This window comes from Plectrocnemia conspersa, unplaced genomic scaffold (assembly GCF_051122295.1).
Source record: "Plectrocnemia conspersa isolate PC_06_02 unplaced genomic scaffold, ASM5112229v1 ptg000002l, whole genome shotgun sequence".
Taxonomy (NCBI): Eukaryota; Metazoa; Arthropoda; class Insecta; order Trichoptera; family Polycentropodidae; genus Plectrocnemia; species Plectrocnemia conspersa.
In genome coordinates, this window is record NW_028277166.1 from 10,839,181 (window position 1) to 10,864,845 (window position 25,665).

Sequence of the window (25,665 nt, forward strand, 5' to 3'; positions counted from 1 at the left end):
ACTTCTCAGTGGTTATGGATAATGTTTGGTATCTATATTTGGTATAATTCAATACGTTTGTTTTTTTTATCTATGTTTTACTTTATACTAAATATTGTATCTGCTGTTTAAGGATATTAACGATACATTGAATTTTTGCTGTCGTGAAAATTAGTCAATAACATTTAAGAAAATTTCACATAATGGACGTATTCGATATTTGTAAAAAATAAATAAGGAGTTGTAAGTTCATTGTATTTATATTTTATTACACATACACTTGTTTTATTACAATTTACTTAGTAATCTGCAGGCTGATAATTGAGTAACACTGTTATACATAACCAATTTTTATTTATTGAATGCGTAAAATAATTTGTATTTGTTCGTTATATTATGACGCAAATTAAAGGTAATTAAGTAGTTTAATATTAGAAATTTGTATTAAAATAGATAGCAAACTTTTGGAATAGCGTTTTTTATAGCATGGTTTAAAAATAGACTATTAGGGCCAATACTCTTTTGACAGAAATAGTGGCGAGTCGCTCGCCGAACGGTCAAGGTCCTTTTCGCTACTGACCGCTCGCCGGATAACTTGTTCCGATCGAATCCCAGGTAATCGATCCCAAATTTATAAAGTGAACACCCACACAATAAAACATTCATTCAAATTTTCATTCATATTGACGTAATACCGAAAAACATGAGATCCATTTTGCATTTTTATAAATATAACATTACTCTTGATTAATGACTGGAACGCTGTGACGCAAACGGACAATTTCTAGCAGCGGAAGCGAATTGAGGCATCTGTTGTGCAATCGTTTGTTTGCACGGCCGTTTTGTGTCAAGAAAGTTCACGGTAACGTTGATAGAGATACACGGTCAATATGATCGATCGGTCAGTTTCCAGAGATACGTCGACATGGACAGAACCTTTAAGAATCCCTTCAGGAGGCCGTGGATGGACAGCACTGGAGCTGCTGCAGCCGTACAACCGGGATCCATAGCCTTGAAAGGAATCGTGGCCGGCGGTATAACTGGAGGGATAGAAATCTGCATCACGTTTCCCACGGAATACGTTAAAACTCAATTGCAGTTGGACGAAAAAGGTAAATTTTAAATTATCAACAAATTTAAATAAACGTTAAGCAATGACTGATAACAATTTCTTATCAGTTATATAACCTTTGATATTGAACATTCAATTTGCTGAGATATTTTAAGAAATATTACATTTTGATCAAAGAATTTCATTCATAAAGAAATATTAGGTATACCAGAAACGAGTTAAATATGTCAATTTAATTTATAGTACAAGTGTCCGTTGATTTTGTACCAGGGACGTTATTTTAGCTTATTCTAGTAAGTGGTTGTTTTTTTAATATTTCGATTTCATGAAAAATACATATCAATTACATTCATTTTTTGCAATAAAATGGTGCGTTCATATAAAGACTTTTTATAACAAAATTACGACTTACAATTGAATGAAACATATCTAAACTGAAAAACAATTATCCCTACTTAAAAGTCAAAATCCACGTCAAAAGCAATAAAATCGTGCCGTCGCAGTAGGAACGCTCTATGATTTTATTGCTTTTGACGTGAATTTTTGACTTCTGAGAAGTGGTAATTGTTTTTGCGCCCTCCTATTGACCAAAATTCGGTTTGAATAAACTTTAACCAATACCCTCATATCAGAAGTCCATAGTAATATCGATAAGGGTTGATATCATATTTTTAAAACATGGTGTAATATTCAATTAAATCTTTTGATTTGTTTTAGAGATTGGTTCTCTTACCTGATCTTTACATCTCAATTTTCTGTATTATATTAATAGTTAGAGTTGGATTCGCAGTAATTTTGGCAGCTAGGATTTTTTCATCCACTTTCAGTACTAGGTATTCTTTAGATCAAAATTTCCAGATAAAGATCTCTGCATTGCATCTAAACATTAAAAAATGTTTTTAGTTGAAGTCTCTTTTTGATTAAACTGGTAATAAATTCTTTACTCAAGATGTTACAAATAATGTAACACCATAAGCATGACGGACAATCAATAGGCAGACATTCTTTTCTGGTACGCCTAATATATAATTTGTATCAATAATGGCCAAGTTAAACAAATTACATACTTTCAGAAAGTATATTTTATTTATTAAACTTTCAAGAGACAAGAGCCAAATATGTACAATAATTTATAATTTGGGATGATTTGCTAACCCTTTGGTTGCAGAGTCTTTTTGGAATCTAAATATTACACATCAAACAAAATATATGTTAAATTATCTGATTTTTCTTCAACGATGACATCAGATCTGACAATTTTCGTCAAAGTAGTTATATCCGATATATTAGATTTCGGCAACCAATGGGTTAAAGCAGATATTGAAATTATCAGCAAAGCCCGAAATTAAAAATTACCCCAAAAACACTTGGGACTTGTTTGGCTGTAAAGCTTAATTCATTTTAAGTGTTTTAAAAAAAAAACTAGCTGTTGTACTCAATGATCTGTAATTAAAGGAAACTTTTTATAACATTTTTGAAGAATTTCGTCAAATCTATTGTCATTGAAAAGTGTCTGAAAAAATTCCACTATTTTCTTCGCAAAAATATTTGAGATGTTTATCTTTAACTTTAATTTATAAATAAAATTTAAAAAATATATTCTTACTGTGTAATCAATTTGTTATTTTTTTAAAATATGAGTTGAGGCCAGCTAAATAACTTATCGATTTAAATTAATTAAAATTTTAAAATAATTAGTATACACCAAACTAGTGACGTTTAAATGTTTTTACATTTTAAAAATAAAAATTATTTGAAATAATTAAAAATAAAATGAGCTCAAAATGTATAAATATAATATGAATCTATACATTTTGCGATATATATTTTTTTCTATTGTGAACGTTATTTTTTTTTCTTTTTGCTTCTTGTGAAGTTTTAGCTTTGTTCATGTATTGAAGAACTGAGCCGAGGACTTCGACACCGACAAATAAAAAAGTGACTATTTATTTTGTGTACATTGTAAGTGAATGTTTGGTTTTTACCCCGATTCCAAGTGTAAGTTACCGTAGAGTAATGCATCAGTAAATAAAATACGATATTAAAAAAGCGTTATCAATGTCAAGTGCTAATTACAAAGAATCCATTTTTGTTTATTAAAGATGTTGCATAACATCCAATATTTTGTATGTATTATATTTATATTTTTGTAAGTGATAAAAAGTGTTTTTTTTTTTATGTTTCACTAATCATTCTATTAATTAATTCTCATACGCATCTTGTATACTAACTTCATATAAATATTTTTATTATAAATCTTGCATGGAATTTTATAGTCATACTTGTGAAAAAAATAATCATATACGTATCAATTATTTGTATTAGTTAACATTAGATTTTCATGTTTAAGTAAAATATTGAGTGCTGGATTAATTAATTTTAATGCAATTGCAGCTGGTGGTCAAAAGCAATATTCTGGAATAGGCGATTGTGTCAAAAAGACCGTGAAAAATCATGGAGTTTTGGGATTATATCGAGGTCTCAGTGTTTTGCTGTATGGTTCTATTCCAAAATCGGCTGTTCGGTAAGATTCTTTTTTATTTTAAATTAGTAAGTAAAAGTGGTGCAATTGACATTTAATTTTAAAAATATATCATACCAGGTTGTTCCATTCCTTATTGGTTAAAAATAGTTTTATAAAAAAATAATCGATGCTTACTGTCACTAGTAGAATGTCATTTAGAGGTGTACTAAACAAATTAAAATAGATTATCAAATATATTTTGTTTTATATATTATATTATACTGACTATATAAAATTTTCGATATCATTTATGTGTTTCAAATTGTGAATTATGTGAGTCAGCGGTTCCTAATGATAGTTTTTACTATAGATGCAGAAGTGTAATGCTTAACATACTGCTTTTAAAACCAGATAATTTTGGTGGTCTGAGAATTTTGTGAAAGATGAGATTACAGATTGTTAAACCCTTGTTTGTTTCATAAACAAACTCTAAATGCCATATTAATGTCCAATTGTCATAAATTGTTTGTCAACGAGAGGTGTTGAAATTAATATATTAAAAATATGTTTTATTAATGGAAACAAATAAACTAAAAGCACTCGTCAGCATCTTCTAATATGGCAATAACTTTCGTGCCTCTATAAATATAAATTATATTTTATTTTCTAGGTTTGGTGCTTTTGAAGCATTTAAGAAGCGAATGGTTGACGAGAGAGGCGTATTGTCTCCGGGTGCACGTCTTTTATGCGGTCTCGGAGCAGGAGTCAGTGAAGCTTTGTTGGCCGTGACCCCAATGGAGACAGTCAAAGTAAAGTTTATCAATGATCAACTCTCAGGGAATCCACGCTACAAAGGATTTTTCCATGGTGTTTCTACAATTATAAAACAAGACGGTACGATAATTTAAAGTTTGCATTATTCGTAAGTTATAATAGTTACATTTAAAATATAATTACAGGAATTGGTGGAGTATATAAGGGAGTAACAGCCACAGTTATGAAGCAAGGTTCCAATCAAGCCATTAGATTCTTTGTAATGGAATCCTTGAAAGATATGTACCGCGGTGGTGATCCATCTAAACCAGTTCCTAAATACATCGTCGGAGCTTTCGGAGCACTTGCAGGTTAAACTCGTTCAACAAACTTTAAATCTGTTCTGTAATCATTTTTAGATTTGCTAATTTAAATTTTGCTCTATAGGTGCCGCTTCCGTTTTTGGTAACACCCCGATCGACGTAGTGAAAACTAGAATGCAAGGGCTCGAAGCCAGCAAGTATAAGAGCACCTGGGATTGCTTCGTCAAGATATGGAAGAACGAAGGGCCGCTAGCCTTCTACAAGGGAACCGTTCCACGTCTCAGCAGGGTCTGCCTCGATGTGGCGATCACTTTCATGATATATGACTCGTTCATGGACGTCTTTAACAAGATTTGGCCATAAGTTGTTCTCGAATCTATATATTATACTACATACAAATCCCCGTTAGCAGTTATTGATGATAATGAAGTATGTTATTTATTTGAAAAGATATTTTTGATGTGTATATGAAATTTTACAGTGGCTGATATTGATACATGTATTTACACAATTGTTAATGACATAGTCTTTGTATTTATGCACCGAAGTCGTGTTTTGACGTTTTTCGCTTGGGTTTTTTGGTGAGACTGTTTTATAAATGCTTACATGACCATTTTAAACGTATGCGAAATTTAATTGCAAAGAAATAAAAAAATAAAAAATGTGTATTGACATAAATGGGTTGTTGAAAGAGTTCTCAAACTATATTACGAAGTAATACCACAAGATTGATGTTTGTTCCGAAAATCACAGATACGCAGCGGATTAACATGATATAATGGTTACTTGGGATTTACACATAAACTATGCTATGGGAACTTTTTAAATAGCCTATGTACATTTTTTATACAATACTCTAAAAAATAATGAATTTCTTCAAAGACTGAATGAAATTTTGATGTTATTTCTATTTTTTTACATAAATACTATACAGCTGTTATGCTTATACTTACATATACGATACACATTAAAATTGTATCATTCCCGTTTATTGTTAAAGCTGCCATTCCTTCGTTTTGTGTTTAACGCATATTTATTTTTATTTATTACTCATTAATTTATTATTGTTAAAGAATGCTATTATTGATATACATATATATGAAACATTACTCTGCTCATGTAAATATATTTTTATATGATAAAATGTGAAGATTACATTAAAATTATTGACCACATTTTGGCTTTATATTTTAATAACGTCGTTCAAATTTGATATTTTATATGAAGCTGGTCTTCACCCTGTTCAATAATAACTGAAATATTATGAAAAAATGTTACATATCAAAATGGTGCCATTTGAAATAAACGTAATTTAGTCGACACAAACGAAATAAGATATATTAGATGAAAGCACTTAAATTGGTACTAAACTTAGAGGTGTTTAATAATATTGGGGATTGTTATTATAGCGTTATAGATGTACTACCTCATTTATGTTTTCAAAAAATTAGACTGATACAAAAGCCAATTTAGTACGATTAAACCATGTCTGTAGAAAAAATGGAAATTGTTTGATATTAATATATACATATTAATATGTTAGACAAATAAACGTGTTGTTGAAAATATTGTTTTATTAAATGCAAAGTATGTTTCAGAGTACCGTGAACGCTGCTATTTTGCTGTTTTAATTACTAAAAAAAATTGTTTTTATATTAGTACAAAAAATATGAAGATGTAATAATAATATATTATTCAAAACATAAACCAATTCTATAATAAATCATAATAATATGACGTGGGCTTCCCCCGATACTCAAGGGCATATAAACCCGAGTACGGCTTACTGAATTCTTTTTCACTAGTAAGAACTTGACAGAATTACCACTTCGCTTCTGGCATGGAATTAACGAGTTTGTGTTTTCTTGAACTCGTACCAATCGGAGCTATGCCGAGTATCAATCAAGATTAAAATTAGAAACCCAAGAAAGCATGCTTTCTATTCCTGCAGGCTCAGCTAAACAGTCACCTGAATCCCAAGGTTTCAACCCGATATTATAGATGGCTTTCAGACTACGGCGAGAATAAACATGTGCATGCCTTAGAAATGCAGTGTTAGCAGCAGAAGTTGAGAATATCATGGACAAATATGGACCTAAATGTTTTTACAGTGAAATAAATTAGGGAGACTTGCAACCATATGTATGCGATGGATTGTTCACGTTGGTCACGTGGTTTTTAGACAGATTGAGAATTAACGAAGTTATATGTTAAAATGTTATTTTATACAAAGTGTGAGCGGACGGTGCACGAGGCCCGCACCGGCCCCACGAGAAGAGCGTCCATTACGCCAGTGTTACCAGAGTGCTGCCAAGTTTTAGCCATAATAAAATCTAAATTAAAAAAATATATAAATAGGCCCCCTACAACAGTAAAGTATTGCAGATACATTATTACATATTATTCTTAAAATAACCCTTTAAAAAAACATATACCATCTAAAGTAGAATCAAACATTCTTGTTCTACTTTTTGCTAAATTTCGGTTGTAGAAAAATTCCCCACGTTTTGCGTTGATGTTGGTTTAATCGAGAAGGCTTCAAATAGCAATGTAAATTATTTGTTCTCTTGCCCGTCTATTAAAATATTTTGAATTTTTTCTCCATTAATCCGCAAGATGTTGGTTTTCTTACACTACTTTCTCTGAGGCTGACAGAAATTTCTTTCTCTAATTGTTGCGCCAATGATAAATTTTCAATTTCTTCAATGGAATCTAAAGATTTAATGGAGTCGCGAGGGTCATTAGAATTCGTCGAATAATTTTTTTCCCGATTTTACATAATATATTTCTGCTTTTGAAGAATGACTGTTATTCCTTTTTTGAAGATTTTTGTAAGATTCTGTAAATATTTAATTAATGACATTAATGTCTGGTTTCTTCGATAATATAATTTCTTTTTATATGCCCGTTGAAATTTCGAGCTTAGCTCAGAATAGATATTTTCCAATTGTTATAAAAAAAATTTTAAGGCTCCTTCGGTTGTCAATTATTATCATGAGACAATTGTCAATAGCAGCTGTTGCTACTTTACAAAAACAATATAAAAAAAAACCTTTTTGGATTATCTAAAAATAAAAATAGCCCTAAATCGTTTTGCATTCTGCCGATTTCCATGCATAATTTATTTTTATCGGAGCGGGTTCTTAGATCAATCACCAAAGCAAAGATAAAGCCGCCGACCGGTTAGAATAATAAAAATTGCAAAAAAATTGTTGATCATTCAAATACTTTCGATCTTCCGAGGAAATATGCATATTTTCAAACATCTGGCACGAACACATCCAGAAAGATTTCTTATCCGAGTGTCTTCTTTTATTATGCAAGCAAAAATAAGGCGAGTTCGAATAATAAAAATTTGCGAACAAGTTTCTGTCACTCCCTGACCTCTATTAAAACCTTCCAAGAATATGCATATTAGGCATGAACCCGCCTTCACTTATGCAGCGTTATAAAAAGGGCAGTGGTTGTAAACCTCTTAAAAATATTTGTACAAATTTATGTTTATATAATAAAAAATGCTTTATAAAATTTTTCGAGAAATGAGAATTATCGATTTAACATTTTTATCGAGGAGAAATACTAGCCACATGAAAGTAATTTAATTCCTTTTCATTTTTCTTGGTCCTTCATGTAAAACATAATAACCAACTTAGTGACTTTGCAGTTGGCTCTTTTTATCATCAAAATATTAACTATTATTAGTTTTTTATAAATAAGTTCTTAAACATGACTATTTCTGGACTGTAATGTTTTTTTTCCAATCTGAATATACTGTAGATAAAAATAAAAGACTTAAAACTGGAATAAACTATATATTTGGTATAACAACATAAGCGTTAATAACTTAAAACGAGATAACACAAGCAAAAGTTTCACTATTTTAGTTATAATTTCACTCGATAGTCTCGGGCTTCTTATAAAATAAAGACATCACAGAAAAAACATTCCCTTTTCTTCAGATATCGTAATACACTAAACACTAATATAAAATAAATGTAAAATACGAGATTATCATCCCTAACATTGAAGAAACTTTTTGTGACGTCAAACGCTTTGGTTAAATACAGTCTTGACAACTACAACATCTATGATAAATATTCGAAGGTGCTCAAGTAACGAATGCTTCAATCGTCACTATGGACATTTTTCTAACTAATTTAATCGGACGCCTCTAGGAGACACTTCCATTTTTCTCCCTATATAATTTACTATACAGGTAATTATGTTTATAGGAACAAAGCGATCAAAAAATATATACATAAACAATTCAGTATCACGAATTCTAAAACTAGAATAGAATTGACCGAAATGTTAAGTACGAAAGGTCACGCATAAATTAAAGTATCAATATAGGAAACTTACAAAATCTTAGATGTTTCGTAATATATTACATAGAATAAAAAAAAGTAGTATAAGTGGAAAATCTGTAAATGCTAAATAAATGGCTCAAATATTTAAATTGCAATAACATTATATGTAATTTTAGCACCGTTATGTTTTACTATTTTTTTGTGCAATTAATTATATTTATATGCTGAGCTTTTTGTTTAAATAAATGATAACGGTATAAAATAAATTATTAAAATATATAAGACTATTCTAAACATTTCAGCTTATCATTATTCACCATTCAAAATGCAACCTTAATCTGAGGCACTATCCGCATAGTATATAAAAATACTTTTTGTATATACATCATCAAACATAATACTGTTTTCAATTTTTCAATCCGATTAAGTCATAAAGTTTGGATAGAATCATAGAATTAAACATTTTAGTGAGAGAAAAAAATATAAAATAAATATCACATGATTTTAGAATACTTTAAAGGTTGAAGATGTATATACCATTAGAATAAACAGATCAATCTTAAGTATGGCATCAGATTCGTTCAGTACCAATTCTTTAACTGCTCATACGTAATGAAAAATATAATGTTCCAGGGTCCCATCCGTAGCCAAGCTGGAATGAATCCTTTGTATAATGCTCCAAAACCTTCACTGCGAACAGTCTGAAAATATTTAATTAAAAAAAAATATATTTTATGAATACTTGTGACTAGTTTGCACAGGCAATTATCATAAAATTATGTTTATGTTATCTTACATGTACTTTTATATTTGAACATTATACTGATAAGCAAAACATGATGTAAAATATCGTATTTATAAATTCACTCATACGAGAATATAGTTTAACTTATTTGAGTGTAGTTAGTGAAGTAAAAATATATATTTACCTGAACGGCGCAATCAATAGTTCCTTTATAGATAATTTCGACTGGCGGTATCGTGTTCATTTTTAAATTGCGTTGATTCATAAGCCTAGTCTGTAATAAAAAAAAATATGATTTCATATCGCAATTATGATACTGTTGATAATGCATGTTATCTCAAAGCTAACCCTGATGACGTCGAGTGGAGTCGATGCAATAACACTTCCCAAGCTGGCAATGAAACTCGACGTAAAATGATTAATTACACTATCGCCCATGAAATTGGTTAATCTATGTTTGCAAAAATCATATACAGGAAGTTCTACTGCGGCGATGACGCCGGCTCGTTGAGCAGTCGGTCCAACTCCCTATAAGAAAATTTGCATATCCAATTGCTCCATTTAAGTAATCTTAAAATAACAAGTAAAAATCTTACCCGCCATAAACCAGCGACACCTTCGTTAATGTAAATCTCCTTGAAACATTTAACTAAACTTTGTTTTGAGCCTTTTCCATGAATCTAAACAAAAAAATACAAATTTCATGTTAAAGTTAAATGGACACCATCGTAACAGAACGTTTTGTTTATTTCATTGCAACAAATATTTTTAAATGGTTTATAGACCGAAGAAGAACCTTTCTCATTTCCAACTGAAAACGTAATTATTAAAGTTGATGAGTTGAGTCGGAATGGTTCGCTAATATTAACACTTAGCTGACAGCTCAGGTAATACTACCCGTCGTATTCGCTAATGGCAATCTATGGGACGGGTAGAACATATATTTTTTGACCTATGATGTTTAACGAAGGGTTTTGTAATGTCTATCTGCAAAATCTAGTAAAACTTATTGTTCTGCCATCTATGGAATGAATGTTTTTGAAATGTAAATGAAAAATAATATTATGACTTTATTTATTCCCTTCAATAATAGAGATCAAAGCGTCTTTTATGTACATAAACATAAGAGATTGTAAAATGACACCGTAATTTTTTATCAGAGACAAAGACACAAATTAAATTTGACCCATACTGTTCTGTGACTTTTTTCTTTTGAGTGGTTTTAAATCGTTGATTAGTTAACCATCCATAATCGTCACTTTGTTAAATTGTACAAGATTTGTAAATTCATAAAAGCTAATGGATTTTTCTCTTGCATAATCGTGTTATAGCAGCCTGGCTAAAAGGAATGTCAGGAAAATAGAATACCAGTATTGCAGAAAGCAATTAACACAAAACAAGATTTAATGTGAACGGTACAAATAATGCAAGAATGTGTTTAATAATTATAACCTATGACACATACAATTGTTCTTTGATAGCAGGTAAAAACAGAATCTAGTTTTGCACAAAATAATTCAGGGAAAGAAACCTCTGCTTATTCATGCTTTTCTTAAACTAAAAGGAGCCGCTGGCAAGGATGACAGTTACACATTTTTCAGCAGAGGATAAAACTTGGCCAGCCAGTGGTTGTTTTATTAATATTTTTAACATGCCATTTTCTGGCCAAATTCAAGGGGATCAAAAGCAAAAAAATCGTACCGTTGCAGTGGAAATGCTTGGTTATCTGGCGTTGATGTTAAGATTTTTTTATAACAATTTTACAACTTATGTTAAGTGAAAATCGAATAAAGCGCATCTAACCCGAATTTTGACCAAAACGAGGGCGCAAAAAACAATTATCACTTCTCAGAAGTCAAGAATCCACATCAAAAGCAATAAAATCGTGCAATGGCGCCGACACGATTTTATTGTTTTTGGCGTGAATTTTTTACTTCTGAGAAGTGATAATTGTTTTTGTGCCCTCCTATTGACTAAAATTCGGTTTAAATACACTTTGATTAGTCCATAGTTATATCGGTAAGGATTGCTATCATATTTTTAAAGCATAGTGTAAAATCCAAATGTAGACAAAGTATGTAGCAATATGCGAAGTCTGTCGGTACTTCTTCAGCTTATTTTCTCTTGAGTGACGAGTTGGCTTACTTTGTATTTTTGACTTGACCTAATAAAAGTTATAAGCAGTTTTATATTTTTTATATATAAATAGTTTAAGAACTTTCATTAGATTAGGTTTGGGTTTGAACAGCAAATGGACGTTTCGCAAATTGAGTTTCATAGACATTTTAGAGGAGCATATCAGTGAAATTATATTTTTGCTACTGGAAATATATATCTACTAGTGAAAATGTAACTTCACCGAAAAATACACATTGACAATAACATTTATACATCACATGTAAATAAATAATGATAAGTATGTAAATATATATTACTACATATAGAAAAATTGAAATCAAAAAATTTTACTAGCACCTGCCAGATAAATCATATTTTCATTGCAAAAAATATTGGTGAAAATGTATTTCGATATGATTTTACTGAAATGACATATTTAAAAAAATATTTTTGGGATACATTCAAGACTGTTTTTTTTTAGTTTTCTTTGAGGGATAATCTGAAAATTTTTGGTTTAGAATTATGGGCATTTCAGATCTTTTCGGAAGGCGGGGGGGGGGAGGGAGTATTGGCAAGTCAGTGGTTGTTTTTTAATATTTCAATTTCTTTAAGATTCATAGTATTTCATTAAATGATATGCATTTTTCTGGCCTAATTCAAGAGGGGGCAAATGCCCCCACCTGCCCCCCTAAAATGTTATGGAATTTGTCCATAGAAGAAGATTATTATTTTTGTTTTTTTAGGCATATTTTATGATGCGATTTTCGTGTTGATATTTTTACATAAAATTCTGTCAGTGCGCAGTTTTCTATAGTACAGCTGCATTTTGAAAAAATGTTATTGTTTTTTGTATATTGCTGATAGATTAACTTATATAATAAAAAAGTATATAAATTCCTAAGAATTTAACACTATTTCTAGTATGTACTAAGAACTGTATTTTTATTGCGTCATTTATATTTTTATTTGAATATTAATTGACCTAACATATGTATAGCTACAAAGCAGATAAAAAAAACACAGCAATTAATAATATACTGAACCCTAATAAACAAACATTTATTATCAGTTTTGTTATTCTTTCAAGTAATAAATATTTAAAATAATTGCAAATTTATGCATAATTTACAAACCTGCATGCGAACTTTCAAAACATCGGTAGGATTTGCAATAGCACTGGAAAATGCTCCGGCAAATGCGGCACAGCCGATATTTAGCCAAACGTTCTCCTTTACGTCTTTAGAACCGTATTGGTGTGCTATCAGTCTTTTCAGCGAATAATACGTTCCAAATTTAATAGTACCATATGTCGCCTGTCGTAAAACAGCTGGCCAGATTCTATAAAGCAAGTAAATTGTAATTAAATTACGTATAAACCGTGACTATATTTTTATTATTTGCATAAGCAAGGTCATAACAATAATAAAATGTGTATATTTACCCGGAATATAGAGCAATGGCACCTTCTTGCTTTGAAATCTTCAAAAAGGCATCTGTCATGCCACTATATTTCAACTGAGTATGCTTAGAATCTATTTTTTGACCCTGGATTTGCAATCTCGTTTTAGTCGTATCGATCGGAAACGTGCCTGAAATCAATTATGAACACAAAACCATTACACGTGCATGAAATTAGTTGAAGAATAAAATATTGTTGTACAATATTATAGGTTATATTTGTTTGACGCAACCTAAAAATAGAGTAAGGGCAAACAGAACAAACAGGAAAAATGACGTAATACAAAGACATCGTGCGTCATCATAAATATGAATCGACGCATTACTTCTATAATTCATTTTTAATGACTTTCATTAATAAGTTTAAGGTTAAAAAAAATAAAAATGTCATTCCTTTTCGCGCAATTTAAAATTTTCGTTAGATAAAAATATGATCAATGGCGATATATTAGTTAATAAGTTTATGATTGTTTTTAATGTGTTTATTTACCAAATTCGGCTATAATCGAAGCTACACCACCATAAATGAATGGGCGCCAATCGCGCGCCGCCATGCTCGACGACGCCGGCTGTCAAACAGACAGTGCTGCCAATGTTAGCAGCATATAAAGTATTGCCAGCTTTAATAATGCAAAATAATTTAATTTACAAATTATTATTACAATAATTCTACCATACATTTATAATGCGTGAGAACATTTCAAAAAAATCTTTATTAGTATTTATTTTTTTCCATTGTAAAAATTAAAACAGTGGTTTTTAATTTGTGGGGTCCACCCCCCTATTGGGGGCCGAGAATATTGCAGGAGGACCGTACAGATGTTACCAAAATATAATTTTTCAATATAAACAAACAAAAAACTACATTGTTATATGAAACGAAACGCTTTACTCTTAGTACACTTCTAAATAAATATTGAGGTGAATTTAAAAACTGTGTAATCAAGTATTTTTAATTGTTTAAAAATAATATCCATTTAAGATGGATAATTACGTAACTGGGTTAAAGATAAAATTAAAATTCAAAACGGCAAGAAATGATAATTAACTTATCTTGTGGCACACATTAAAACAAATGTTTCAAAAAAAAAATATTGTTACGTTTTGCCTACGAGTATAGAAAGATTTTAATACTTTAACAAACAAAGCTGTAGAAATTATATTGCTATTTGTAACATCTTACTTATGTGTAACTGAGTTTTCCGCTGTAGCTGTTTTAAAGATAAAGTATCGATCTCGCTTAGTAATTAAAATTATTATGTTGCATGTATAATATTATATGTTTGTAAGATTTGTTTAATATATTAAAAGTTATTATTACTTATAATAAATATATAATTTTGCTGTATAAAAGTTATATTGATACAAAATATGGTATATTGTTTTTTAGTTCATTTAATAAACAAATACATATTAAGATGGTATTTATGGAATTAGATTGTTACGAAAAGTGAGGGGAGCGCAACAATTATATTATGAAAAACGGAGGTTGAAGTACAGAAAAGTTGAAAACACTTAATTAAGAAAATGAAATATCTGCATTTGTTAGCAGTGATGCAGAAATAATACGTTAATAACCATCTGAGCAGCTTATAACCAAATATATCTTATTAGAAGAAGATTATTTGCACTGGAAGATTATTTGCACTGATATACAGTTACGATCAGCAAACGTCGACCGAGATATTTCCTTCCATCGCATCACCAAAGCAGATTCCCACACCACCGATTAGTGCTGCCAGCGTAGCTAACTAAATCGTTCCTCCACATTAGTAATAGGTGGGGAATATTAAAAAAATGTCTTTTAACACCAAATCCTTTATTATAAATTTGAAATAGAGAGCATAAAATCAATCCGCTTGTAGTAACAAGGAGTTATAAAAGTTTTAGAAGAAGTATCAAGAATAAAAACTGTAACGATTCTCATTTTTGGATTAGAGATATTGCGCAATATTAAGGACACTACCTAGTAAAATATATCTGATATACAAATTGTATTTAAAATAACTTATATTTATATACAATATAAATACCGTTGGTTTGGAAGATGCAACATACATTTAGAATAGTATTGAATTGAATTACGCCAGTGTTTCTTAAAATTGTTTTTAAAATATTTCTATAATATTTTTTTTAAATAGTTATACATTTATTTTGTATTCTGCGATTTTTGTTGGGTATAAAACTATTAGTATTTAATTATATAATATTAGAATAAAAATACGAATATTTTGGGGCTGATATAACAATTTCCTAAAACCTCCGGCCAAAGCTGTTTGCAATACTAAACGGCATGTATTAATCAATAATAATACACTACACATTTAATAACTCACTTTTGCCTGGTGTCTTAATTGCCTATTAGTTAGATTTGATATAGCAAAAGCGCTAACCAAACTCTAATTTTTTCATTTCTGATTTCAATCCAGTCGTATTACATGTAAATGATCAATAAACAAATTTTCTCTAATTTTCCTTGAAAATTTGCATTTACTATGTAATAATCAACTTTGATAAGCAAATTCTTTACAAAAAAAACTTGTTGATTGAAAAGCAACAAGTTCGCGTTTTCGTTACATCACAAATATTTTAGTCGCGGTAGTTGCAATACTTCCTTTTTTAATTCGTATGCATTGTCGGATATGCATTTTATTCTCGGCCATTGTCAATTTTATGGGCTAAGACATAAATAAAATGACAAGTAACAGATAGTATTTTTAAAATAATGAGAAAAATATGCTTCGAGGCATTAAATAGCAATTATTTACATTACTTGTGTGGCGGTGTTCTGACAGTTCCCAGTGTTTCCACACCACCGCTCAACCTGTGAAGCGGGTGGTTTTTTAACAACTGGCTAAATATTTCTCTCACCATGACAACGGTCTAACACCCCGCATCCACGCCAGCTCTCTAAAAAAGGTCGTTTATTTAAGTAGCCCTCAAAAACCACATACACTACACTTGAAAATATCATTCGAAAAAATAGGTTAATGCAAAAATTTTTCGCTTCGATGCTAAATACACTATTACTTTATACGAAGAATTCAGTCTCTTCTGTGTGCAATAGTTTGCTATTTATTTGAGCAATTTTTTACCTTTTATTTGAACGTTTACCCAATGATCAACTGGATAAACCAAAGAAAAAATAAAACAAAACATAATCAAATATAGCCGTTTTTATTTTTGAGCACGGATTTTATATATATACATTATCACATTCGAATTATTCATATTTTTGTCAGATATATGTACATAATACAAAAATAAAACAGTTTATTTTCGTGCAAATAATCATGCCGGTGCATTTAATACACACTTGTTAGTTAATTATATATATTTTATATAATTCTTAAGATCACGTTGAATTTAAACGCACACTAATATAAAAATTAAATAAATGCAACATAATAACTAATAAAATTATTAAGTACAAAAATATTTTATATTAAAATAATAATTATCGCGTTCTAATTAAATATGTATTTACATTGTTAAAACTAAGATATAACATATGTTTTTTATGTATATTTTGTGGTCAATATCATATTTTTAAATACATAAATATGTCGTAGATATAATATTTACATTAATACTATTTAAATGGAATGTTTAAAATAAAATGCGACTTATAAATTATAATATAATTAAGACTTGGTTGTATCACTCGTGCTCGACAATTGAGACGGTTGCCTATAAAGAGTCAGTAGTTCAGCTACTGATAACTTGGCCAACGTAGTCGTGGTCGTAGGCGTCGAAGGGGGTAGAGGAACTTGAGGGACTTCCGTGCCTGCGCTTGTGGATGATTTGGCCGATTTCAGCTGATTCAGCGCCTCTTCGTAAGTGGGAAGGCCTGATACGATCGAGTAACTGGGGAGAGACTCTCTCTCGCCATTTTCCACGTTCCCCATCTCTGCTCTAGATCTCGCCTCCATTTCTGGAAAAGAATACAACATTTTTATAATCGAATCATTGAAAAACATTCGAAGAACTGGTTCTGAGCTATTATGGAACCGATGTCACAAATCGTTATTGTTATTATCGAAGGAAAGTTTTAAGAGCGTTCCGAGAACAACAAGAGCCTTTGGTCATTATTTTAAAAGCTTCTGTGCCACCACACATTGTTAGACCACCGTGGAAGTAATAATTATTGTAAACGCTTGCTCGCATTGTCAAAAGACAACATAAATTCTTAAATGTGTACATTCTTGGAATGCGCGCAGAAATGAAACGTAGTGCCAATCGCCGACTATTCAATTATCATAAATTTGCGATTTTACTTCACTCACTCGATAATAATCTGCATGATCTCCCGTCAACAATATTTGTTTACACAATGGTACGCAAATTTGCAAATAAACATAAGCACTGCGAGCAATTCTCGAGTTGGCTCAACCTTGTTTATCATTTATAATAATTATTAGCTTTGCTTTGACCGCAAATCAATAATACAATAACATTACAAAGTCAAGGTATCGATAGCCTCTTTCAAGTGAACCGTAACGATCGGACTAATAACTAAAAACTGACAGAATAATGAATTATCTTTGTTTAAATCGGGGACATTTAATCTTGTGTAAGATATGGTTCGAAATACGAGTTTAGGAATAAACTGAAGTACTTTTCCTACGAACTATCAGGAAATATTAAAATAATATAAGAATTACCATATCTCTATACTATTATTAACATTGAAAAGATAAAACTGGTTATTAAAAATAACAGATAAAATTATCATTGTTATTTTCCGGTAAAACACGAAAGGCACTAACCTTATGCATTACAACAGGGTAACAATAAAAGTATACTAGTTGCTATTGTAACAATGTTAGACTGAAACCATTTTATAATATAATTTTATTCAGTAAATGGAAATAGCAAATTGTTTGTAATAGGTCGGTGTTGATAATATACACGTGGAGGGGGTGCAAACTTAGTTTTTGCTTGATGTGCCAAATAGCTATAACACGTTAACTAATTGTTGTCGTTGTGTGGGTTTCTTTTACTTGTACAATTAATTTAGAGGTCATTCTAACGACCATTTAAATAAAATATCGGGACTAAGAAATTGCGTTAATAATTGTTAATATTATCCGTCCCGGGATTAATCACTCGTAAGCATCCATAAGTATCGATAACACTACCCTTTGTATGAAAGGATGCGCGATAGACAATGGGTTCTACCCTGCGCAAAGGGACTATTTTTATTTTTATTTTTGTTAACAATTGCCAAAAGTGGTCACCTGGCAGTTTCACTTTTAATGTATAAATATACTTCGTAGGTGTGTCCAAGAAGCGATGCGTTTGGCCCAACAACGTTCTCATCTTTGATTCGCCAGAGCTGTATCGAACCAGCAATATGAGCGAATTAACTCCAAGGGGTTGCAGCACGAGTCAGCGATTTATCTGCACGACCACCACATGACAGATCACAATCAACAATAATTTAAATCGACACTATAACGAAGACTATTTGACTTCCAAGACTTGTCATTTCGATTCCACCACCGTATAGGCCCAGCTACATTTCCATATACATATCTATGTGGTAATACGCTTATAAAATAAAATATTTCCAGTTTTTTCAGCGTTTGTTTTGGCTGCAAAGTCAAGCCCCTTCGGTCTCAAAACCCGAAACATACGTGTGTAAATTTTAAAGGTCGCATGATACATTTCAAAATACTTTTTTTACTTAGGTAATATTAAGTAAAAAGGGAAAACATGTTAAAACATATTATTTACTTATTTTTACAATGTATCAAGATTATGTCCACATATCTCCCATCATATTTTTTTTATTAAACAGAAATGAAAACATAATCATAAAACGCTTTTAAAATACATAACGCAAAAATAAAACTTCGTTTGTTCACAAACACGATGCAGAATAACTTTTAATAAATCATTATAACAATAATGTTGTGAATTAATAATATTTAATTATTGCGAGGCGGTTGCCGTCTGATTAGGACCAAATAAATCATACGTAAGTCGATAAAAAGATGGCCATGATCCACAGCATAATAATTTTAATAGATACAGGCAGAGCTATTTTATTAGTTATTAGTATTTGTTACGCAACATTAAACATAATAGATTAAATCGATTTTAATAACAAAAAATAAATTTTTAATACTATAAACTTGTTATGAATTAGTATTTGTAAAACCATTATTAGTTCATTTTAGTCGACTTTTTATGCGACTATATCTTGTCATTTTTTATTACAATCTTTAACAAAAACTATAACTATACGTTCTATAAGTAAAAAAATATTTATAGTTTATGTGTAATACAAAAATAACGCTCACGACAACAATAATCACCACGACTATACAACGAAATGATTATTTCACGTTTTATGCAATATATTCAGCTTTAACGTTACCAATCGTAAACCAAATGTATATGTATATTTATATACATATAATATTTAGCTTGCTATTTTCACATATCATACATTGAGGAAGTATAATATTAAGAAAATCAAAATATACATTGCTGTTTTATCTATAATATCGATTACTATAAGCACATAAATAGCGCTGTCTAACCTTGATTAATTTTGAATGTAAAATAAATTATTCATTTGCCACTTTGTATGAATTATCAAATCCAAAGTAAGAACCTTGATGATATCGATTATTCATTGGTGTCATAACGGGACGTCGCTATCAATCGCCATTTTAACGATATTCACACAATGTGCGACGGTTTGCCATCATAAATTTAGACGTTTTATTACATTAATCCAAAAATAAAAATTATGGCAAGCTAATCTCGGGAGTGCGTCCGTTGAATTAAACTTTTACAACAGAGATTTAAAAGTCTGGCGGCTCCCTGTGAATTTTGCATATTTTAATATGATTTTTTATTATAGCACTGATCATGGAAAATCTTGGGTACTCGAGAGGCTTGGCATTACTTGCACTGACGTAATTTTCTTACTTTTTATACGCTTGACTATAAATGGCAAAATCATAAATATATCTAATATAATACAGTCGCATTTAGTTTTCTATAAAATCTATACATTGCCATGTGATTTGAGCCATTAAATCAACAGTTGCAAAGCAAACTCACAAAAAATGCACGATGCAAATAAAAAAAAACATCTTGAATGAATAATTATAATCATGACAATATCGCCATCTGTTCAAGGAACCGATCAAAATGCTAAAATATTACAATTTTACTTTTTATTGTGTAACTCTTTGTGTCATTTACGCTTGTTTACAATTTATTGAAGCTTGTATTTATACATACACAAGTCTAATTTATCTATATTTAGAACAAGTAATAATAACACTTTCTCCAATATATGTATTTATTGTAAATCTTCCTTTGCTACATGACAAGTGTAAACCCAATGCATTACGACGGTGTAAACACAATCAACAACTACTTGCTAAAAGTTTTGAGTACATTGTGAGTAACATCAATAGACAATTTAATAACAAAGTAAATTATATCGATTTTTTACTTTACCCAGTGGTTCCTAAGCTGTTTTTAAAATATACAAGAGACACGCCTTTTGAGAATTTGCGATAGATGGCAAAATTCATAGTGTATTCGAATAAATAAAATATTAAAATATATGTTTATATTGTAAACTTTAGAGAAAATTGCGTTTTATTTTTTTTAAGATCACTCAAATTTTGCATTCTGACCCCCCAAATTAAAAATATTTCCGATCCGGCCCTGTACAAACAAATGTTGACCCCTGAATTAGAGGATGACCTCACACATAGATTCTTAATATTAAATTAAAGTTTTCTATGATGCTCAATGGCATCTATTTTAAAAAATAATTTAAGATGATCGCCGAAAAGTAAGAATAATAGATAACACTAAGATGATAAACATACTTCATCTGGACTGTCATGAAGAAATCAGGCATAAGCTGTTTCTACAGCATTGAATTGTTAAAACAGCAATATTGCTATAATACATTTTTGGAAATAATAATTTACAGCGTAGGACTCAACCATCCGACCTCGTCTAGTGAGATAAGACTCGTTAAGTCTACATGTGATCGAGGGTCATCTATGGACGACATTTTCACAACAATTAACTGAGCAAGTTATGGTCGTCTCAACACTGCAACACTGCTAATGCGATGGAACTTAAACAAATATCATAACCACAGACAGATAATATGTACAAATTAAACTTAGGTGGCGAAGGATATATTTTCACTCTCGCCTCTCGGCGAAGGTTCACGGATGTGCACGTTCTGCAGCTTCCGTCAGAAGGTCACCAGGGATTTACAGACGTCACAACACCCGACCAGATGTTGGCCGGATCGATGAGCCAACAAGTCCCAACAGACGTACAAGGAAGTTGTACAGTACATCCACATGAGCGCGACCTTGCTAAAATTTTCTCATCGCAAAATCGCCAACTATACATCACATTTAACACATTCCATAAACTGTGTATACTATCATCAATAAGATTAATCAAAAAGCACAACATTCGCGGTCAGTGACTCGGGAAAAATCATTACGTTTGGAGGTCAATCGCGCGTTCGAAAAGGCTGTATCGATTATCTAACTTCCCAGTTGAATAACTACGGCGGTAAACCAAAGCGGTGCCAGAAGGCGTAACATTATTTTTAGGTAAAACTCAGCCTTTGCGGGGTTGTTTATTTTTATTATTCTAGGGTCGTCCACGCGTCGTACCAAATATGCCACAACTGAGTGCCAACAAATGTGGGTCAGTAAGGTAGGATTATTTGTATCTATACATTTATTTATGACACAGAGCTTATTATACAAGGGTTCTGCCAAAACTGACGATAAAATTTAACATATATGATAAAATATTAAGCCTTATTACGGAAGAAAGTAAAAGTCAAATACATAAAAATGCAAAGCAAAGGATTACATTATAAATATATACAATATAAAACTATTGTTTCAATTTAGCAGTTAAACTTTTATATTTGTTTGCGATTTTGGTAAAAATCTTATGTATTATTACTGAAAGTCGAAATTTTATAACTAACAATAAAATATATCGTCTGTTCAATTTATTTGCTGCGCAACTTTCATATTAAATGTATTTGTGTAACCATTAATACATATATGTTTCGATAAGTTGTGATGGAAAGTATGATATGTAGTATGTATGTTACAGTAAATGTGTATTACTACCAGGCGCGTATGGTGAGATACTTTTCCTTTCGCTCGCTCGCGTGTTGTGTGTGACGAGAGTAAGTGGAACGCGTGTAATGCACGCCCTTATCTCTCACTCGCTCTCGTCACTTAACACACGAGCGAGCGGAAGGGAAAGTATCTCACCGTACGCGCCTGATTATTACATTACTAGTGAAGTTGTATTTATTAACACTAATGTTTCAGTAAAATTCATATTAGAATACATTTTCACCGGTAGATATATATATATACTAGTAAAAATATAATTTAACTGATATGCGCATGTGAAATTATATGCCACTCTAAAATCTTTATAAAAATCGATTTTACTGTTGCGAAACGTACATTTGTTGTTCAAACTAAACGAAACTATAGTTTTTAAGCTATCATTAGGTTAGGTTTGGGTTTGATTTAGTTTACATTAAATATTGTAGTATTTTGTCAAACGACGTGGCGTCACAATCATCTAGAAATACGCGTACCAGAAATTACGCACTTAATTATATTTAAAAAATAAAAAATATATAAAGTCTGTGAATATGCATTTACATTATAATAAGCCACCCGCGTTGTAGCATAGGGGTAGTTTTAAGGAGTTAAATTTCAAAACAAAGAGCTGGTTATTGAGGATCTTATTACGAAACTATCCTCTTGGTGAGAAAAGGAAGCTATTTAACTACTTCCGCAAGGGTATTATGCACCACATGGGAAAACATAATTTCTTTGCTTGCTTTATACTCAAATTTCACTACTCTTTAACATAGGGGATTGTTCAACACATTCACATCTCTAACCAGGGCCGCCGAGAGTGAACCCGGGCCCTGGGAAAACAACATGACAAAAATGGCATTTTATGTATTTTTTAATATCGTAATATAATTACTTAAATAAATAATAATATATATGAGTTAACCCTTTCCATGCTACAAATAAATATAAAAATTAGCCACCGTTGCGACATTTTCGATTTTCAGTTTTCAGTCCAGGTCAAAAGCAATAAAATCGTGCCATCGCAGTAAAACCGGTCGATTATTAAGCGTTTATATAATATTAAGACTTTTTATAAAAATATTACGAGTGAAAATCGAATAGAGCACATCTAAACTAAATTTTGATTGCGCAAAAAACAATTATCCCTTCCCAGAAGTTAAAAATCCACGTCAAAAGCAATAAAATCGTGCCGATTTTATTGCTTTTGCGCTCTCCTATTGACCAAAATTCGGTTTAAATATACATTGATAAGCCTTCTTATATTAAAAACCCATAGTAATATCGGAAAGGATAGCTATAATATTTTTTAAGCATAGTGTTATATCAAAATGCAGACTATGGAGCAATATGTGAGATGCGATGTCTGTCTGTACTTATTCATCCTAAGTGAAAGAATAAGTACAGAGATAAGAGATGAGTTGACTTAGTTTGTATTTTGGACTTGACCTAATACAAGTTCTAAAACTATAAGTAATTTTAGAACTTTCATTAGGTTAGGTTTGTGTTTGACAGCAAATGGACATTTTAGAGCAACATATTAGCGCCTATCAGTTAAATTATATTTTCACTAGTAGAAAAATATATCTACTGGTGAAAATGTATTTGGACTTTTCATGTCTAATGGAGCATAATGGGCTTATAGTTCCGGCAGTTCAATGTATTTTTATATTTTTTTAAATATGTTTAATAATATTTAATTAAATATTAATTTACAATTGTAATACGACAAACGTTAGCAAAATACATTACAAGACTGACTTGCAAAGTCAAAATTATGTAAATTATTGTTTTTTTGTACTTTAAACAGAGAACAAACACTTGTAAGGCCCGTTATTATGAAACTAACGTTTCATGGTGGGGGGTATGTTGACGCTTATTTTGTATGTTGTATGAATTCTTTAAGCGTTTTAACGGCAGTCGGCTCTGATCAACCCTATGAAACATTTGACATGTGCCGAACTCACAAAATATAAACATGTACACACGTTTTTGGATTTAGAATTCAGTTTTTAGTAGTCTACGTACCCCAATACTCAACAGGATCAACAGGCCGAAATATTCATTCTGAGTAGATCACGGAAAGAAATTGTAAAGCTGTTTTAAATGATCCACATAAACAATTATTCAATTATCTTCCAATTCGCTAAAAAGAGAAAAACTGTGCGAATTCTCAATGTCCAATATTGATGGCCTACAACCTAACTTTTCCAATAAATTACGATGAACTGAGACCCACAATTTACTTCATGCCAAACTTGTTATTACAAATTCTAAATTACAATATTTATTTTGGTTTTGAACTATGTGCAGTATTTTTATTTTAAATATTTGTGTACGTTACTACGTTAGCACATCTACATTAATTTATTATTAACGTCTCGACAGTCGCACCGAAATAGCTTAAATCAATAATTTACTTTACCAATTCGCCCATCATGTGTTATTCCACCTTCATTGCAATCTGAGTGTTATTTGTCAATAGCAGCTATCATCCCCGGAAGCGACAATTTAATTACTACCACAACGTTCGGTAATTTGTCACTTATAGTATTGTTTCGACATCAAGCAGCCGTGAGAGCTCGTTATCACGAAAATTTCAATTTCAACGACTCGCCTCTGATGATAAGGAAATTTGCAAATAATTGTTCGCGAGCTCGAGTAGCGCATTATTAGATATTTTTCTTATCCTTGCATTATGCGCATTGAAACGGGGTCAATTTTTTATTGTTCGTCGTTCCCTGGCGCGCATCCAAAATAAGATAAAATTTTATATAGATGCATATTTTGTACACCCGTGGACAGTTTACGTATTTAATTGAAAAATGCAGATAGGGGTAGAAGTAAAAGTATCTGGCCTAAGTATGATACAATAACATTAATCGTATTTTAATGTCATAAATTATAATTCTCAGAGTACAATAAGATATTAATTATACTTTTTATGGAAGTATATTTTGAAAATTAAGCACTTTAAAAAATCTATTATTTCTTATTGCGTAGGATAAATCCGAATTTTGTACTTAAGAGCTGTATACAGTGATTCGGATTTATCCGCACCTAGCACATGAAGGGTTAAAAATCACGTAGAGGCAAAAAAGAGGCTCATTGATTTCTCAAAACGCAGCAAAGATTTATCGTATTTCAATTAGTCGCAGAGCAAATCATGTTGTAAGTTAACATTTTGCCATCCAGATGCATAATTTGATGCATGTTTTAAGTAGTATTAATAAAATATATCTACTCTTAAGCAGCAATAATAAAGAGAGGGGCAATAAAAATAAATCTAGAGCTTCT

The 25,665-nt window shown here is 30.9% G+C and overlaps 3 protein-coding genes across 3 annotated transcripts in view; 1 reads left to right on the forward strand and 2 right to left on the reverse strand.

Moving 5' to 3' along the window:
• Positions 1 to 492: 492 nt before the first annotated feature.
• LOC148237631 (putative tricarboxylate transport protein, mitochondrial) lies at positions 493 to 6,157 on the forward strand. The gene is made up of 6 exons (XM_088205248.1): positions 493 to 594; positions 886 to 1,091; positions 3,446 to 3,575; positions 4,186 to 4,409; positions 4,475 to 4,639; positions 4,716 to 6,157. The coding sequence occupies exons 2-6, from the start codon at positions 905 to 907 to the stop codon at positions 4,952 to 4,954; spliced, it is 945 nt and encodes a 314-aa protein (XP_088061374.1). The 5' UTR covers positions 493 to 594; positions 886 to 904; the 3' UTR covers positions 4,955 to 6,157.
• A 2,231-nt stretch (positions 6,158 to 8,388) lies between these two features.
• Positions 8,389 to 13,816, reverse strand: Bmcp (uncoupling protein Bmcp mitochondrial). The gene is made up of 7 exons (XM_088205249.1): positions 13,713 to 13,816; positions 13,206 to 13,353; positions 12,898 to 13,102; positions 10,243 to 10,326; positions 9,995 to 10,174; positions 9,831 to 9,920; positions 8,389 to 9,602 (listed from the first exon to the last, which is right to left on the reverse strand). The coding sequence occupies exons 1-7, from the start codon at positions 13,774 to 13,776 to the stop codon at positions 9,483 to 9,485; spliced, it is 891 nt and encodes a 296-aa protein (XP_088061375.1). The 5' UTR covers positions 13,777 to 13,816; the 3' UTR covers positions 8,389 to 9,482.
• Positions 13,817 to 16,380: 2,564 nt separating this feature from the next.
• LOC148237633 (uncharacterized) overlaps positions 16,381 to 25,665 on the reverse strand; it is a 28,533-nt gene continuing 19,248 nt past the window's right edge. Inside the window, exon 2 of the mRNA XM_088205520.1 lies at positions 16,381 to 17,156. Within this exon, the coding sequence (XP_088061646.1) occupies positions 16,867 to 17,156 (290 nt within the window). The 3' untranslated portion in view covers positions 16,381 to 16,866. The remainder of the gene's footprint in view (positions 17,157 to 25,665) is intronic.